The 13,705-nt window shown below is 47.4% G+C and overlaps 1 protein-coding gene across 3 annotated transcripts in view; it reads left to right on the forward strand.

Annotated features, from left to right (window-relative positions):
- Window positions 1–10,992: 10,992 nt before the first annotated feature.
- The window catches only part of USP24 (ubiquitin specific peptidase 24), a 60,552-nt gene continuing 57,839 nt past the window's right edge, over window positions 10,993–13,705 (forward strand). For 2 of the 3 annotated variants that reach the window (XM_048944091.1, XM_048944092.1), the window contains exon 1: window positions 10,993–11,431. In XM_048944091.1, coding sequence (XP_048800048.1) covers window positions 11,126–11,431 — 306 coding nt within the window. In that variant the 5' untranslated portion in view covers window positions 10,993–11,125. The remainder of the gene's footprint in view (window positions 11,432–13,705) is intronic. The other variant, XM_048944093.1, reaches the window with a different exon arrangement.

Raw genomic sequence — 13,705 nt, forward strand, 5'->3', positions numbered from 1 at the left:
AGAACAAGACTCCACGAAATATCTCTGTGCTTTCTGAGGTCAAATTCTCCACCACTTTGCAAAGTGATTCCAGAAGTCTAGAGATACTGAGGCTGGGGGCAGCCAGTACCAAAGCGTGAAGCGTGAACTGTGATTTAACCACAGAGTCAGTCAAGATTGATTCTGTACACCTGAGCTTGGATCTAAAGAAGCCCTCTTTTCGTAATAAGCAAGAACTCCAGAACATAAAATGTTCTGTTAACTGTTCTACACAGTGCTCACAGAAGGCATCTCCTGCACTCCACCATCCCCAAGGGATGGCCCTTTTTCCACACAAGTTATTCCACTTGCCTTTCTCACACGGAAATCTGCAGGAACACAACTCTCATAAACCCACCTATTCGGGCTCCTTTAGGAATGTTTCTTTCCATCTAAGAAAGAAACCTGACTAGTTTGTTGGGCTTTTTTTAAATTTCAAGCAAAAACGATGTGTCTTTATTATTACACAAAGTACCGGAGGATTAACTTCAAAAGCCTTGAACTTACACTTTACACTTACTACAGGAAATAGAGACAGGACATTTCTTACCGTGGGGAACTGGAGCAGACTGAATCAGACTGAACTTAATCTCCCAAACAGGCCTAAACCCAAATGTCTACCCTGAGTGTTCCCAAACTTCAGGGCAGGTTCCATCTGGTTTATGTCCCCTGTCCAAAGCATGCCAAGTGCTGCAACTCCATGCAGGTCCTTGACACGCTCCCAGAAAACTGGTGTATTGGCTACCTGTCCCTGGGGAAGAGAAATGGAATGAAAGGCAAGATACTGCAGCTCAGTGACCACATACGATAAAACCGCCCAAGGAAAATGAACAACCGGGAACAGTTCAAAGGAAACCAGTGCCACAGCAAGGAGGGCCAAGGACAAGGAACTTAAGGGAGGATGGTGGAGGGAGGGAGGCTGGGGAATCAAGCTGAGACAAAACAGAGAAAGCCAACTGTCAGCCCAAGGAAGCAGTTATAGGCTATCCAACAGTGTCTCCTGGTGGCTGCAGCCCCAGCCTGCGTACGGTTGGGCATCCCTCCCTCCCAGGCAGCATGGATCCACATAAAATGCATGTCTCTCTATCTTCTAATTACAGAGTGACTAATATAAGTGGATAAATAACAGTTGCTAAGCCATCTTGCCCGTAGCTATAAGGTCAGGGTATGGTTTTGGTCAAGTTGAAGCGTGAGAACTGCAGGACAAATTGTTGACATGCACTCACACTGCTCCCACTCGGATTTCCCTGCGGTACCTGCAGGTCTGCACGGGCTGCTCGCTCCCACACCGCCTCATTCAGCAAGGAGCCACCTCCACAAGTAAATGGATTTCATGCAGCTGGCCAGCAGTGATCCAAGGCTGTCTTCAAAACCTGGCTTGTTGCATTGGAAAAATATAAAATCTTTTGACTGTTTTTCCAGCTTTCCCTTTTTATTTTAGTTCTAAGGAAAATTCTGGTTCAAAGGCTCTACCTCAGAAAGGTGTAAATCACTATAAAAATACCAAGTGGAGATTTGGAGTGAGGTCAGGCTTGGAGAACGCCTTTCCCTTGAGTTAGCCCAGCAAGACAGTACCAGCACAGAGCAGTTTACTGCCAGCAGCAAGGTTACAAGGCCATGGAAAGAAGCGAGTCTGGGCACTAGGTCAGAAACTTTCCACTTCCAGAGGCCTGGTTTTGGTTTCTCACCTGCACAGAAGCAGGGAAATCACAACAGAGGAAGCAGACCACTGATACCTCCTCCAGAGAGCCTGCTTTAGCAGGGGGTTGGACTGGATCATCTCCAGAGGTCCTTTCCAGTCCTTATATAATTCTGTGTGACATGTGAGCATTCATTGCATGGCAGACTTCCAACAAACACCTCAGAAACCGCACTGGTGGCATATGCATCCCCCTGAAAGAAGGGATGGAAGAGCAGAGGCTGAGGAGATGCATATATCAAAAAGCTGTTTCTTCCCATGATGGCAAATCTGTGCCGATTTACCTTCATGGAAAGGTTCCCTTTCCTGCCACACCAACTTCTCCCATCGTAGTCTGACTTCTGGAGGTTCCAGCAATCATAGGACAACAGGAGTTTGTCAGACAACCAGCTGCAGGTTAACCCGATGTTTCTTTGCACATAGAGGACCCCTCAGGACTCAGAATGCCAAAAGAGGCACCTAAGCATTCCTGATATGCATTAGGCATTAAAAAACACATACTTCATGGAGAGGGAACTTGGAGAGGTAAGCAAATAGGAGGCATCACTTGGAGACCCCTTCCTCTGATGCTAGATAGGTGAGATGTTTGGGATCACAGCATCTATTTGTTTTTAAATTCTTTTTTGACTTGCTTTGTGGCTCTGTTTGCTTTTATATAAACAAGCAGTTACCATCAAGTTGTGCAGCCTCAGGACGCTCACACCCAAGAACTATTTCCATTTGCTGCTCCTTCAAGAGTACGTGCAGTGAGAACAAACCCTTCCAGGTCACAATGGGTTTCCTTGCTGAAAACAATCATTTGATAAAAGACAAAACAAAAAGACACAATTGCTCTGAAAAACAACTAATTTTCCTAGTCCCCTCCATCTCAGCGTAACATGAACCCAGATAGGAGATATAGTGCAGATTAATGAGGTTCTCCAGGACATAAAGAACACAATGTCAGACATTGCCAATGCAGAATGATTGCACACAAGGGCAGCAACAAATAAAACATGTAGCAGAAAAGCCAGAACGTGAAATCGTTACATCCCAAGTATTAAAATACCAGCACTGAGAGTCCAATGCTCAGCTTCACTCCAAATCATTCTGCAGACCCAAAGGGCAACACTGAGCTTGAATGATGTCGCTGTCAAGCAAGTTGACTTCTCCTACAACTCCATAGCAACTGGAAATGTAAATTCCCTGAGATTTTTATATCATCATTAGGATTTTCCAGCTTCTACATCAAAGCCTCACCTATAGAAGAAACTGTAGGAAAGTCTCCCACCGTGTGTTCAAGAATGCAAATAGCAGATTTCTGCAGATTCTTACATCATCTGTCTTGCAGTAAACCAGTAATAGGTTATTTTTCTCACAATTGGCTGCATACAGTTCTGAAACTCCACATAAACCCTCTGATGAAATCACGGAGGGGTCTCGGAACTGCCTGCAACGTTTGTAACACGGGCTTCACAAATCGCGTTGCAAACCAGATTCCACCACGAGGCCGCAGCATTCCTCCTCAGCCACCGGGACACACACACAGCAAATTCCTCAGCTCAAGCCCAGAGCCCGTGTAGGACCAACAGAGGGCAGTGTGCCTGCGGATACAGCCACACATCGGGAGCCGTCAGACACTCCGGATAAGAGGCAAGAATCCCTTTTGCTCGCCGCCATCAAATAGCATTAGTTTTGTTCATTGTGACAGTTGGGCTCTCACTGGCTCATCCTGCTCAGGATGCTAACTCTAACCAATCCCTCAGCCAGCCCTAACCTGACACTGGCTTGCAGGTAGATTATACCCCTATGCTTTGTGGAAATGGAGTCAAGCAGAAGAACCATGTTCCCAACGACAACAGTGAGCCCACACAGAAAAGATAAAAGGCAATCAGAGATGCTGGAAATCCAGCTACATTAACTTTGATTTTCAAGAAACTGCATGGTTTAAACAGCGAGGAAATGAATACAGCACCTATACCTACTTGTAGAATATTCAAGAGGGCAGAGATTAATACCCATGTTTCAGGGACTGGATTGCTCCAGGAAAAGACCCATTCATCCCTGCACGCCAGGTGAATTCACTTCAGAAAGGATGTGCAAAAGCAAGTAAAGACTGAGGGTGAACGCAGCCCTGAACACCACAGTGTGCATCAGCTGTGTAGAGGGGGGGGAGGAAGATGGAAGAAGGAGCTACTCAGCAGGAAAAGTCCCTCTCCTCATCCTGAAGTTGGGACGTGATGCTGTAATAGGCGGTGCTAATGAGGAAGCAGTGTGTCTGTTCTCCACTCCTGCTCCTGCTGCCATATATCCACCACAGCATAAAGATGCTGAAGCTCGGAAGAAATTGACTGTTTTCAACTCTGCAAGTGAACTGCCTTGCAGTCCAGGGCAGATTCTCCCTTCTCTGTGGGGATTACCATTAAATGTGGGCTCTCTCTGTGCATTTATGAATGGCTCACCTACACATTTCACGAGAGGGGAAATGTCAGGAAGGAGACCTAATGGAAGCCCAGGAAAACAGCAACAGCAGTGAAACACCTCTTCTCTTCAGAGCGGCCTTAATTCCAGCATCCATTATACCAAGAGACAATTAAAACCTGGCAAAAAGCCCTAGGATGCTGCTAGTCAGCAACTGTAGTCCCAGCCTGAAATACAGTCATGGATAAGTAGTTATGAATCTGTGAAACAGCACAAGATCAGCATCTCCATTCCCTGCCTTGTTCTCCCCCAGGAGCCTGGACCACATCTCCTATGTTTCCATACCAGACTGCAGCCCTTCTCCTGCCCACACCCAGGGCAGAGCTTTTAATTCACTGAACAGTTCTGCATGAATCATGAGAGAGCAGAGAGGTTTTCAGGCATAAATAAAACACACCCAACATGGCTTGTGGAAGGAAAGTGATTTGTATTACTAAACTGTGTTAGGATCAGTTGACTGCAGTCAGACCTCGTGTCGGTAGGGCTGTGCCACTTGCTTGGACCCCACAGGAGGTCCTGTGCAGCATCCCTGCACATACATCCCTGCACATACTGCACAGCATCCCCTGAATTGCGTGACCCAGGTGCAGCAAGAATATCCTCCACTCCAAAGCCCAGCCAAGGCCCATCCTCAAGCATAAAGACAAAATAAGTTGGGTCGCTGGTCCACAACAGCAGCAAATCGACTGCTTCGTAGGCTGCGAGATGGCACGTGTTTGCTATGCCAGTTTCTGCCCCAACTCCTGTGAGTTTGGAAGGCTTTATCAGGTCACCTGATTAAACACCATCTTGAGCAGAAGCGGCCCGGATGCTGCCATTGGTCTTGCTTTCAACACTACTATGATTTTAGCTGATTTTAAGGAAATACGTTTTGAACTACTGTGCTATTTCTGCTTTTGTCACTTACTGCCCCGTGCCCCAATAACTTCGTAACGCATTTGCTAGCTCCAGACAAATCCAACACCAGAGCAGAGGTCATGCAGCTATTGAGCAATGACAACTGTAATGAAAATAGGCGATAAATCTTGCTGAAGTAGCCTCAAAGATGCAGTGAGGCTGCAACAGAGGCTGCAGTGCAGGCTCAACTACTGGGCACCAAAAAGCCTGTGTGGAAGGAAGCCACATGAATGAGTCAGCTACCTGAAAAGCTCTGTGCTTCTCTGGGCAGAAGAGACCACTCTTCTCAGGAAGGAAGTCTCTCTATCTGGCCTATCTGATGTCTACAGTATCAGGCAGGATTGTCAGCTGAACAACTGTAAAACACAGAACACAAAATTCCATCAGACCTGATGCAGACAGAGCACCTTTCTTTCCATTGAGGTTTCTAGCTTTGACAGAACCAATCCCAAATTAAACAAGATCCAACCTGACCAGCAAAAGGAGACTTTGTGCTGCTGGGCAGGACTCATTATTGCTCAGTAACACCAGGATTCACAGACGAGGCAGGGCCTACACCAGCTGCTGTACAGATGGAGCAAACAGCCCCAGCTTCACAGTTTTGTAAAAACAACAGCCACATAAATGCATCAGAGAGAAGGAATGAAAGAATTAACCATATTATAACTTCAGGCTATACATAGGCTATACTGTGTCTGGTGGAAAAGGCCATCTGGTTACATAAAGTGACTTGGGAGGACAGAAAGTGACTCCTACTATGATTGCTTGAGCACTGTGGGGAACCTACTTGAGAAGGGTTCACCCACCAATGTATGGACATACTTGGGAGAGCAGTGAACAGGCAGCAGAGACTGCAGCATTCGTGCAGTGGTTATAGCCTTGCACAATGTAATGCAGCATAAAGACAAAGTAAAAAAATAAGGAAGTTAACTTACTACTGCAATCCAGTAACAGATCAAAGGCTGGGAGCACCAAAGGAGTAAAAAGAGGAGCTGATAACAAAGTACAGTAACAGGGCTGATGTGTGCAACCCAGCCCTGAAGCACCTTGCTGGTGAAGATAAGAGCTTTAGATGAGTCACTGACAGATCAAATGGATTATTAAAGGGACAACAAGGCTGCCAGTGCCAGCAGGCAGATGAGGCAGGAGAAATCCAAGGCTTTAGGCTCTCACGGCAACGTTAAAGCTCTGAAAGGGTGAGAGGGCCTTCCATCACAGATCCTCTACCTAAATAACCCAGACTTTCTGCCAGGAGACTGGCTTTCACTCCCCTCACCTCAAAAACTCCTGTGTGGGGCTGCTGATGCCAAGTGCCTGCAGTGCTCCAGTACAAAACCCTGGCAGGAGGAGCATGACTTCAGGCTCCCACACCACTAAGAACAAACAAGGTACTGTTTCCAAACGGAGGGAGAGGTGTCTCTTAAGAGCAGGAGAGGATCTGGGGACGAGCATTTAGTACAAACCAGTCTTTTGTGCTGATTTAAGCCCAGCACCACGCAGGTCTGTGTTGCTGTGAAGCGCTCCCTCACATCTCAGGACAGTTTGGTGTTTGTCCCTCAGCAGGCCCTTCCTACCTGACTCCATGTTTCACTAAGAGCTCGCAAAATCCCCCAGCTTTCCAGCCCTGTTTCTCAAGCTGCAATGCAGAACTCAGACAATCAGAAGCTAAAGAAGCAGGTCTTGCTTTAAAGGTCAAAACATAATTCAAAAGGAATCTGCACACAGGGCAAAAAGCCAGCAAGGAGTTCCCTGCTGCTCTATCGCATTGCACCACATTGCAGCCTACATCAAGGAGATGCCAACTAGATATCAGATACACAACTACAGAAAACACCATTCACCCTCAGAGAGCTGCATGTTACTACAAGTACTGCTGCCCTTAGCTAAACTGCTGTGGTCTGAGCATATCCCATCAGCGTTGGATCCACTGTTTCGTTTCCCACCTGCCTGAAAAGCCTCTGTGCTGTTCCCCACCACAGTTTCTTGCATGTTTGCATTGACTTGATATTTCTTTTCACAGCTCTCTTCGTTATAATGACTGCCAAGTCTGAAAATGATTGGATTTGTATCACAACAGTCACGACACGGAGAGTACTGCTTACCATAGCAGTGTAACTTCAGTGTTTCTGTATCACAGGATCAGAGGGTTCTCTAAGAAGGGACCAGCAAACAAGGCTGGGATAAACTGAGGGCAAAAAAAAGCACACAAAGTGAAATAATGGAGCTTCACAGGCTTGTTCAGCAGTACATCAGGAACACCTGAACTTTCCACGTCAGTCACTCCAAATGTTTGCCTCTGTACAAACTGAGCTTACAGCTTGCTACTCTGCTGAGTTTCTCAGCAAAGCTGGCTGAAGGACAGTGTGTGCATTCAGCTGCCTGCCCAGGGTGGGTCCCTCGGGGTGCCACAGCAGCCCTGCACTGAATATCCTGTTTGTATTGTTCCTCTGCTCCACCAGCAGCTCAACCAGGGTCACTCCAGCATCGGAACTAACTCTGTCGTTGCAGCTCATCTGATTCTGAGCTCACATGTCAGCACACCATTTATCTAAAATGACAGTAAAGAATTGTAACCAGCCTAAGTAGAGAAATGATCTTTAAAAGTAAATTACCTAGAACCACACGTATTAAAAATGGATTAGTCATAATTAAAGATCTTTTCAGGGCTCTGTTCCAAATTTTATTTTACTGAATAGCTCCACTCTGCATTTCTGCACCTTAGTGCTTTCAGCTTGATTTAAAATTCCGTCTCGGCTTCATTTCCCATAGCTTATGAAGCCTGTTTCAGGAAGAACGTACTCCCTTTGAGTTGTTTCTCTTTCTCAGCCCAGAGCTGTGGAGCTGTGTTGTGAGCCCCAGGAGATGCTGTGAGTCGAGGAGCTGAAAAGAAACCACACAGTGAAACAGGAGGAGCAGATCTGGTCAGAGCCCAGAGCAGGCTGCTCTCTCCCTTTGGTTTGTCTCCCTTACCACGCTGTACCACTCTTTTCATACTCACATCATGCTGCTTCCATTTCAGGGGAACAGTACAAACCTTCATTTTTGTATTTGGGAGAACAGCGGGTACTCAAGAAGAAAAAACAGTCACAGTTCAGCTGCTGCTCCCTTCGGACACCAGAACAACAACAGGCCTTGCAGGAGGAGGCACACCAACACCACGAGATCTGTTTGCCTTCCTGTTTTCCCTCTTAGCTCCGCTACAGTTAGTAGCAGTTGTAAAAATTAATACATGCTGAGGAGCTAATGACACCCCTCCTTTCCCCTATGAGGTGTGTCAGATATCCATCTTAAAAGCACTGTAACAGAGCTAAATATTGTAATTATGATTACCAGCGTACGTGAGTAATCCCAGCTTGAAACCAAGGTAAGCCATCTCTTTGCAAATCACTGCTGACAGCAAGCTTTGCCTTGGAGGTTATCCCAGTACATATCTGCTATCTAGCTGGCCAAAAGCTGTGAAAGCAGCAAAAATCCACAGCACAGACAGGCTCTAAAAGTATGTTACATGAATCTGTCAGTTGGTGGTCATGAATACTCACACACTCCTTGTGTTTGTTAAAATTATTGCTTTCTGTGAAGCTGCAATGCTCTCTGAGACCGACCTCACGTGCATTCATGCACGTAGTCTGTTATCTGCCCACTGCAGCTGTATTTCCCAGCAGTTTTACAAAGACCTTCACTATGCCAATGCCTCTAATCCTTCTGCAGAAGGCATCATCTGTTGTCAATATCTACATATAAGAAGTGTGATTTCCAGTAATTCAGGTGTGTTTGCACTCCCCCAAATCCCACCTATTACGTTTAGCTATAAATAAAGCAGAAGCAGGAAACTGGAAGAGACTGGGTGGGACAAGGAGTAAACAGAAGGAAGGAAGGAAAGATAAAGCCATTACAGAAAAGCTATATTAGTGCTTCACAATACTATATAAAAGCTGGGTTTTGCAACATCTCACATCCTCTTTCCTCAAGCAGTAAAGACTTTCTGTGCCACAACTGCTAGCTGCACTGAAAGCAAGAAGCACCTTGCCGACCAAAAATTTAAGATTGGGGAAACGTTTGCAAATATGTTCCTCTTGCCAGGCTTTGGTGCATTTAGATGAGAGACAGGAGAGCTCTCAGCAGAAATTTACCTCTTTGTCTCCACTTGGCGGTGTGATTTCCTGCAACATGACATCATGCGGCTTGTTGCCTTTTCAGGTAACACATTTCAAGCCCACAAGAAACATTTGCCCTGCAGGCTGAGGAGAGCCTTTCTGTTTACTTGGCAGACAGGACAGAGCCTCCTCTTATCATCTTGAGATCCAATATACTTCTTGCCTAATCCCAAACCATTAACATCAGTGAGGAAGGCAGGCTTCTTCCCCTCCAAAGCAATGAGCTGTGATTCATAAAGGCATACACTCCTACTCGTGCAACATCTGCAAAGGAATTTCTTCTAGCTATTGTGCCAGTTTTCATACAGCTCCTTCTGCACTTAAGTACGAAGTGGTAGAGGAGAACTGTCATCAAATTTTGTCCTGATTTCACATATTCAGTCGTTATTTATAAAAGATTTATGATGAACTGTTGATTTTTAGCTCATACAGAGCTTCCCTTGCTATCCTGCTACTCTTTCTAACAAAAGATGAGAAAGACAGTTCTACCTTGAGCGAAACATGAGCCACATTGAAGACCTGGTGCTAACTTAACCAGCTTGCTCTTCTAGCAGTCTCTATGTATATATGTAATAATCGGAGCTGATAATGTATAACAAAGAAAACAAAATCAGGGTGGCGAGGGACATCTTCCAAATAGTCCAGAGATTTGGAAACCTCCGACTTCAACAAGGCAGAGAGATACCTGCTAGTTTGGCTGCACACATAAGTTCCACCAGGCAATACAGCTGTTTCTCTTTGCGTGAAAACACTGCGTTCACCATCAGAACTGTGAGCTCTAAAACATGGGACTGGCTTGTGAACAGCTTTATGAAAAACAAGAAGTCACAGCAGTGAACTCAGTGAAAGTCACTTACCGAAAAAGTCGTTTCTGCTCCAGAATGTCTCTTCTGTAACACAGAGGCTATTCATGCCCTCAGGGTACACACATAGGATGCGTTTTGTCCAAAGTAACTCACTTCTGTACAGCAGCACAGCCAACCAACAGACGTGTCGCATCAGGCTGGCAGCTACACAGCTGTAAACCCTCGGTTACCCAAAGGTAGATGATGAGGGCATTGCTCCGTCCTTCAGCTCCTTCCCGTGTCCCCACGCACCTCCTGACGCCTCAGCTGGAAAGACTCGCTCTATGTTTCTCATTCTTAATTAAACAGGGTTACTGCTTCTCCCTGTTTTTTCATATAAAACTGAAACGTTCTCCCTGAAATGTCTCTTCACGAACAACTCTGGCAGCTGGGACCTCGAATGACACAACTTACACCTCACCTCGGACATAAGAAAGTGCAATCTAAGCGCTGGTCACACGAGCAAGGGACGAGTCGATATCCAGAATATGAATTGAATGCCTTGAAGTGCTGCTTTTTTTTTTTCCTTAAGCCTGCAAACCTCGAGCCGCAGCGGTGTGTTTTGTGTGACACAAGGGCCCTCTTTAGGGGTCCGTTACTTTTGGCGCGCTCCTGCGAAGCACGCGCTCCGCCCGAGCAGCCTCGCGTTCTGATGCGCGCGCAGCGAGCAAGAGCGCCAGAGCAAGACAGCTACAGGAACGGGCGCGAGGCCCCTCGTCCCATTCCCGCGGCAACGCCGCGCCGTCACGTGACCGCCCCGGCCCCTCCCACCGGCTCCCGTCGCCATGGCGGCCGGCCGTTCCCTCCCCCCGGCCCCATTCATGCCCCTACAGAACTTCCCCCGTCACGTGACGCGGGCGCTCCCCGGCCGAGCTTCGCCGCCGCTTCCGGGCCGAGGGCGGGGCTGAGGCGCGTATGTGTGAGGGCGCGCGCGGAGCGGGGGGGGCGGCGGCCGCGGCGGCGGCTGAGGGGAGAGGCGCTCCCGTCAACATGGCGGCGCGCGGGGCGGGCAGCGCCTGAGCCCCTCGGCCCCGCCGCCCTCCTGCTCCGCCATGGAGAGCGAGGAGGAGCAGCACATGACCACGCTGCTCTGCATGGGCTTCTCGGACGCCGCCGCCATCCGCAAGGCCCTGCGCCTGGCCAAGAACGACATCAACGAGGCCGTGGCGCTGCTCACCAACGAGCGGCCCGGCCTGCACTACGGCGGCTACGAGCCCATGGAGAGCGGGCAGGGCCCGCAGCCCGGACGCGGCTCTCCCGCCGGCGGGCAGGGCTCCCGCGACGGGGACGGCGGCGGAGGCGGCGGCGGCGGAGGCTTTGACCCTCCGCCCGCGTACCACGAAGTGGTGGAGACCGAGGTGAGCCGCGGCTCGGCGCCCCGCCTTCCCCCCCCCGGCCCTGCCGGCGGGGTGGCTGCCCCGGGATCTTTTCGGCCCCGTGTTGTGTTTTCTCGGAGCTGTTTGCTCCGCGCGAGGGGAAGCGAGGTCCGGGTGTTGCTTTGGATAAGCCCGAGTGCTTGTTGCACACGGTTTTCTTCGGGTGAGCCGAACGCGTTCAGAAGCGGGTGTACAATGAGTTCAAACGTTCTTCAGACAAAGGCTTTATAAATTATAGTTGTGTTTGAAAAGCACGCCTGGAGCAGCGGGGCTGGAGAACGTCAGCCTCCTGCAGCTCTCCTCGTTCTGCCTTTCCCTTCCATGCATTCCCAGCACCCGGGGCTCCCAGCCCTGCATGTTCACCCGTGTCTCTGGGTGCTGCCTACGGCCTTCTCCAGTTCTGCTGTGTCCAAAACTTCCCGCAGCGCTCATGGAAGGAGCTCATTGGTGATGCACAGACTCTGGAGCCCATAGGGTAAGAACAGAACTGCTGTGCTGTGTGGTGCCTGCAGGCTGCTCTGCACAGCCCTCTCATGGAGCTCGAGCTCATGCACCCCCTCAGACTGCGGTGAGCGGTGTCCTAGGGGTGTTCTGAGCCAGAAGTGCTCTCTTCTGGTGTATATACCTAAATAAAATATCTGTACATATGAGAATATGTGCACTATCTACTAACTGCACGTGCACAGATCATCTGTATCCACGGCCTTCAGAGTGCTGTCACGAAGTGCAGCCTTGCAGAATAAGAATGGGTGATTTTTATGCTGAATTTCCTTGTTCAGATCCTTACCTGATGTAAAAAGATGATAATGTATGTGGAGAGATGTGTTGGACTGCACGTGTACTGTGCGGGAGTCAAATCACGTTACTGATGGAAGCAAGAGGGAGCTGGTTGCCAGGCTCTGCTTTGAAAGGCTGTGAGAAAGAGCTCTGCTCGTTCACATCCAGGTCTTTGTAACTGTGAAGGGAGTGGATTTTCCTATCAGCTCTCGTAGCTAACATGAGCTGTCAGTGTGACGTTTAAAGAGAAGCTGTCACTTTAAACTTCAGAAAAGCACTTTTTTTTTCCCCCCACTGCTGTTCCTATTACAAATAACACTGACAATTCTATCGGGGTTTCTTTCCTATTCTTGCAGTTTGTATGTCTGATCAAACTAACTTCAGTTTCCTTCGCTGCTCACGTTGGTGTTTGCTTTGTGTTCTTGATAACCTGAAGGAGGAAAACCAAAGCATTTGAATACAGGCAGATGATTACAAATCCACAGAATAAGCGTGGAAGGATTAAAGTATCTTGCTACATTAACCTTTATATAAACTGGGGCCTTCATTTAGTAATTGGGGGTATTTGCATATGAATACCTGTCGACTCCTCTGCGTGTGTACATTACAGTTTTGTAGTGCAATAGTTGGACCTCTAAGAGTTGTGAGAGTTAGGATTATTTCCTCTGCTTGTCTGACATTGAAGTGCAGCTTAGCAGCTTTCAACATAAAACTACAAGAAAACAAATTATATTTAATTGCTTTTTAGCCTTTTTTTCCTCCAAATTTAATTTGGAAGTATATTTAATAAACTACAGCTATTATTTAGGTCGTTAATCAGTAAGTAGTTTCCCATGCAATACAAGCTTATGGCCTGTGAAGCTGAATGGAAAGCCAAGTGCACGAACACCTGTATTATTCAGTGTAGTCATATACATTATGTTGCAGTGTCCACGTGCTATCTTGTAGCATGGAATTCAGCTGTTATTTCTGCTTATCTTCCTGCCAGGAGAGATCCTTCTAACAGTATGCATTCCTCTTTCTCATCATCATGCTGATTTTAATGCTCACTTAAAGGAGAGGTAGCGTTGTTTTGCTTGTTTTGGTTTTTGGCTTGTATATGTCAGTAAATATACATGGGGGGGGGGGGGGGGAGGGAGAAGAGCACAGCTGTTACAATTTTCCCCTAAATAATTATTTTCCAGTCTAATGATCTTTCCCATAACCATGTGAACGAAAGTTAGACTTCTTTTTTATTTAAAAATAACAGGCAAACTTCAGCCATGCTCCAAGACACGTGTGTCAGCTCTGTACTTTGTATATGTTCTTTTTATGGCTGAGTGCAGTTTGCTGTGCATATAAGAGTAGATCCATGGATGATTAAACACTTGACGTTTTCTCTAACCAGTAATGAACCCATTATGTTTGCATATGCTGATTTGGATTCTATTACATAATGTTAGAATCTGTTCTGCTCGGTTGATCAAAGAAAGGTTCATC

This window comes from Lagopus muta, chromosome 5 (genome assembly GCF_023343835.1).
Source record: "Lagopus muta isolate bLagMut1 chromosome 5, bLagMut1 primary, whole genome shotgun sequence".
Classification (NCBI taxonomy): Eukaryota; Metazoa; Chordata; class Aves; order Galliformes; family Phasianidae; genus Lagopus; species Lagopus muta.